General features: G+C 36.2%; 1 protein-coding gene across 1 annotated transcript in view; it reads left to right on the forward strand.

Annotated features, from left to right (window-relative positions):
- The window catches only part of LOC104466561 (calpain-7-like), a gene marked incomplete at its 3' end in the record, with an annotated part of 7,576 nt that extends 4,047 nt beyond the window's left edge, over window positions 1–3,529 (forward strand). Inside the window, exons 4-6 of the mRNA XM_010080018.1 lie at window positions 756–956; window positions 2,477–2,563; window positions 3,403–3,529. Of these exons, the coding sequence (XP_010078320.1) occupies window positions 756–956; window positions 2,477–2,563; window positions 3,403–3,529 (415 nt within the window). The remainder of the gene's footprint in view (window positions 1–755; window positions 957–2,476; window positions 2,564–3,402) is intronic.
- Between the last annotated feature and the right edge of the window lie 670 nt (window positions 3,530–4,199).

The following is a 4,199-nucleotide window of genomic DNA, read 5'->3' on the forward strand; positions in this document are numbered from 1 at the left end:
CCCTCTGGGAGCCTTGGGACATGCAGAATTAGGAAAGGACTGTGCATTCATTACTACCAATGCACTACCTAAGTCTTCAGAGATATAAATCGGAGTACTCTACTACAATTTTTTGGCTTCTGTAAAAATGCTGAATTCAGGCCAGCACTAAGTCGGGGTGTCAGCATCCCTTCATAAGGAAGAGAGCTTGGAAACCGGGAAGTACTTATCTTGACAACATCAGTTGAATTTTATGGGTGGATCTAATGGAATAAGAATCAACCGTCTCTATCTGAAACAAGTCACACTAGTGTAAGGTCAATGTAGCTCTTTTTAAATCAGCTGTACGATGGTGAATAATGAACTATGTTGGGCTACGTTTCAGTATAAGCTGGTTTTCAGCACTTCTCAGTCTGTGTTCAGGAAAAAAACCCATATTTTGCATATGTGTGGTCTTTTTCTGAGGTTCCAGATAATGAACACTTAAACAAATTCTCCTATTGGCATAATTTAAAGGCAACAAAAATCTAATGAGTTCTGCCAAAAGTACCTTACGTATGAGTTGAAATTACCCTATTTTAATTGATTCTAGAATGGGAAAATAAAGAAGTACTGGCATGAGGAATTGATTTTTCTTAGGAAAAGTGGTGTTGGTCAACTTGGGCATTTGTTCATCCCAATTAACATGTGGGAACATGAACTAAAAAAATCAATAATTGAACCATAACTATAGTTTTATCATTGTTGTAAACAAAGTGCATTTTTATTTGCTTTAGAGCAGAGGCTCTGAAGGAATCTGTGTCAAAGTCATCTCAGAAGGAGAAGTCAGCTGCAGCTAAACCTAATCAGCCAGTCAGGACATTCTTTCCATTGGGACCTGATTTTTCTTTAAATGATAAACCACAGACAATCAGAGCAGTACAAGCTAGTGAATCTCAAGGTCAGAGATACACTGCAGAGGAGATTGAAGTGCTCAGGTAAGCTAAAGACAATTTTTTCCAAAATGTTATCATTTGTGGTCGCATCCTTTGTGCATCTTACACAGTAGATTGAAACAGCTGAAGGTATATAAACAGAGGGTTGGAAAACCACCTCTTACAAACCCCGTTGCTGGTATTACCTCCACATTAATAAATTCTTGTATTCTGTACAATAATGGAATTCGTGGCTTTTATTCACAGAGCATACTTCCTAGAGTGTATTTAGAAAACAATTTCTTGTAACTGAGTGCCAGGATTGTTTTTCATAGCCTTATTTTTCTATGTTACACATAACCTACCTGACTGAGTTCATGGAAGGTCTGTCTCTGAGAAGCCAAGGTGCGAAGATGTTTTTATAGGTTAAAAAACTACTACTTCACTGGAAATTGAGGAAGTGGAATATTTTGTTGTTGGACTGTGGTTTCTGTTATATCCAGTTCCTTTTGCTTTGATTTTTATTATAGGTGGAATAAGCTACAAATAATCCAGAAAACCTTTAGCCTAAATTGTGAATTTTGAAGACTATAAAATGTATCTTAAAAAAAATAAAGGCATTGTCTGATGTGTTTCAACCTTCCTCCTCCTCCCCATGTATTAAAAAAAAGATCGTGACACAGTTGATGCTCAACACTGTCCAGGATTTGATCATAGAACATTTAGTCTGGTTGTTGACTTTAGGGGACTTAAATGGACTGAGGATATGGTAACAAAGATAGAAATGTACGTGTTTGAAAAGCTGCAGAGCATTAAGAATTGCTGTATTAAAATTTCACTATTTTTTCTTCTAGTAGTGTGCATGCAGTGAATGTTTCTGGGTTTGTGGATGGTTTGGGTGCTTTGGGTTGGGGGTCGGGGGTTTTTTTGTTGTTTAAATCTTGTAAGAGAACTTCAAGTTGTTTCACATCTTTAATCATCATTTGATTTAAAAATATTTCACGTACCGTTTTCAGTTGACTCCTTGTTTGAAACTCAGTTTACATTCACATGTAAATATGATTCTAATTTTTGTAGAAAGTGTTCTGCGCACTTTAGTCAAAAATGTACTAGTGAACATGTGCAGTATTTTTTTATTGTTATTTGACAAAGTGTTCTAAAATACTGCCCCAATTAGATGAAATCTAGGTGTTGCTCATTGTTAATTGCTGTCATTATCCTGAGCCTCCCTTTAATGAGAGGCTTAAGGGACTTCAGAAATTCTATTTAGACAAGTGTAGTTTTACATGTGACTTCTAGAACTTATGAAGAGGTTTGTTGCTGATAATAATTTCTATCTTGGCATGGTGACTTGTCTGCAGGTGTGTACGTGCAGGTTTAGTGACCGAGCCATCAAGTACTGCACATTTCAAACCCAAATAAATACAGTGGTTGTTTCATTTCCAGGAGGTAGTCATCTTGTTTTCAGAAGCACTGCATCTTGTCAGTTTTTAAAAACTAATTTTGTTGTTACCTTCTGGAACTTAGCCTTTGAAATATGATATATAGGTTTATAACAGTATTTTTTTTCTTACAACTTGCAGGAAGACTTCAAAAATTAATGGCATTGAATATGTACCTTTCATGAGTGTTGATCTGAGGGAACGTTTTGCCTTCCCTATGCCATTTTCGTAAGTGTGATTCAACTACTGAACTTTACTTTTGTTTTTATTTCCAAATACCATATTTGGTATTTCTATGCTTTTTTTTCAGAGTTTAGCATAATTTAGGCAGAGAGATTTAAATACTACCACTTTTTTTTGCCAATGTGATCTTAAGGCTGTTCAATGTAAGCTGATCCTGCTCTGCAGTGCTTTTGCAGTTGTGTCTTCAGACCTATAAGGACAACATTGTATTTGGCTTTTTGGAGTATTGGGCTGGGCTGGCAACTTGGGTCTATTTCCTGATTCTGCTGCATCCTAAAGAGTTGAGCTCCCTCTGCCTCAGTTACCTGTAAAATGAAGGTGATAGCCGTTTCCTCTGTAAAGGACCATTCATAAGCAATAATAAATAATGTGTTAAGATTACATAGCCATAATAGACAAAGACACCTGGGGTTGTTTTTATTTTCAATTTTCTGCTAAAGGCTTGTCAATCAGACAAGCGTCAATATTTTCAGAACTGAATAAACTTCTTATTATTAGTTCCTCATATTGAAATAAAGTGAAGAATTTGAGTTTCTGCTGGTATAAATGGCTTTTTTGGCATTCCCTTCTCCTCTTCAGTCCTGTAGGAAGGGAGCTTTTGGGATTTATTTCATGTTTTTAGCATTTTTGCTTTTTTTTTCACTAAAAATCACAGCTTAGCACTAGTGTTTTCTGTATACAAAGCTGTGTAATTGTTCTGCACATATTTTGCACCATCTATCAGGCATATGTATGACTGGACATACCATGAAAAGCTTTTCTAAACTGCTATTGTTTTATTTCTAATAATTATTTATTTCTACTGTTTTATCTCTTAAATCTAGTGATAAATGTGGGAAGTTACCGTTATCCCCCAAACAAAAAGCTATGTTTGCCAAGTGGGTACGACCCGATGACATAACAAATAACCCTACGATGATTTATACTGTATCAAGTTTCAGCATAAAGCAGGTAAGTTGTTTATAAAGAGAAATGTGTGCTGTTATCAGTTTATTGCGGGTGATATAGGACCTTCGTACTCCAAAAAGGAATCTCCAAATGTGAGAGTGCTTTCCTTGGCTCTCATGACATGAAATAATAAATAGTATCACCTCAGATTCCATGCATTTTCCAGCCATGAGAATAAACAGGTGTATTAGCCCTAGAAGTGAAAATCGGAATTTGAATTCCAGCTGAAAATCCTGTTTTCCGGAAGTAGGTTAGTGTGAAAAAAAGCAAGTTGCACTCTGCAGCAAATTGTTCACTGCATGGAAAAAAAAAAAAATGGGCAAGATTTTTTAAATTTTTATTTGCTGGGAAGCAGAGTGGCACATTGAGAGTAGTGGAAATGTCTTGTTTAGTGTTAAGATGCACACGGCCCCAGCTGTTCTGTAATCATCAATAGATTATGCCATTGGATGTGGTTTGTGTTACAGTGTATTTTGGGGAGAGGGAGTAAGTGGCAGTGAATGCTGAGGTGTCTGTAGTTGCCCCTGATTGTAATTAATAATTCTAACTCGGGTTTGCTCCATAGCAAGCATACATTTCCTGCCTTTTTAGTAGTAACTTTGCTTCTCTTGGTTCATATCTTTCCCTTTTGAAGTGAGTTACTAACTGATCATAGAATCATAGAATCATAGAA

Source organism: Pterocles gutturalis, unplaced genomic scaffold (genome assembly GCF_000699245.1).
Source record: "Pterocles gutturalis isolate BGI_N339 unplaced genomic scaffold, ASM69924v1 scaffold47044, whole genome shotgun sequence".
NCBI lineage: Eukaryota > Metazoa > Chordata > Aves > Pterocliformes > Pteroclidae > Pterocles > Pterocles gutturalis.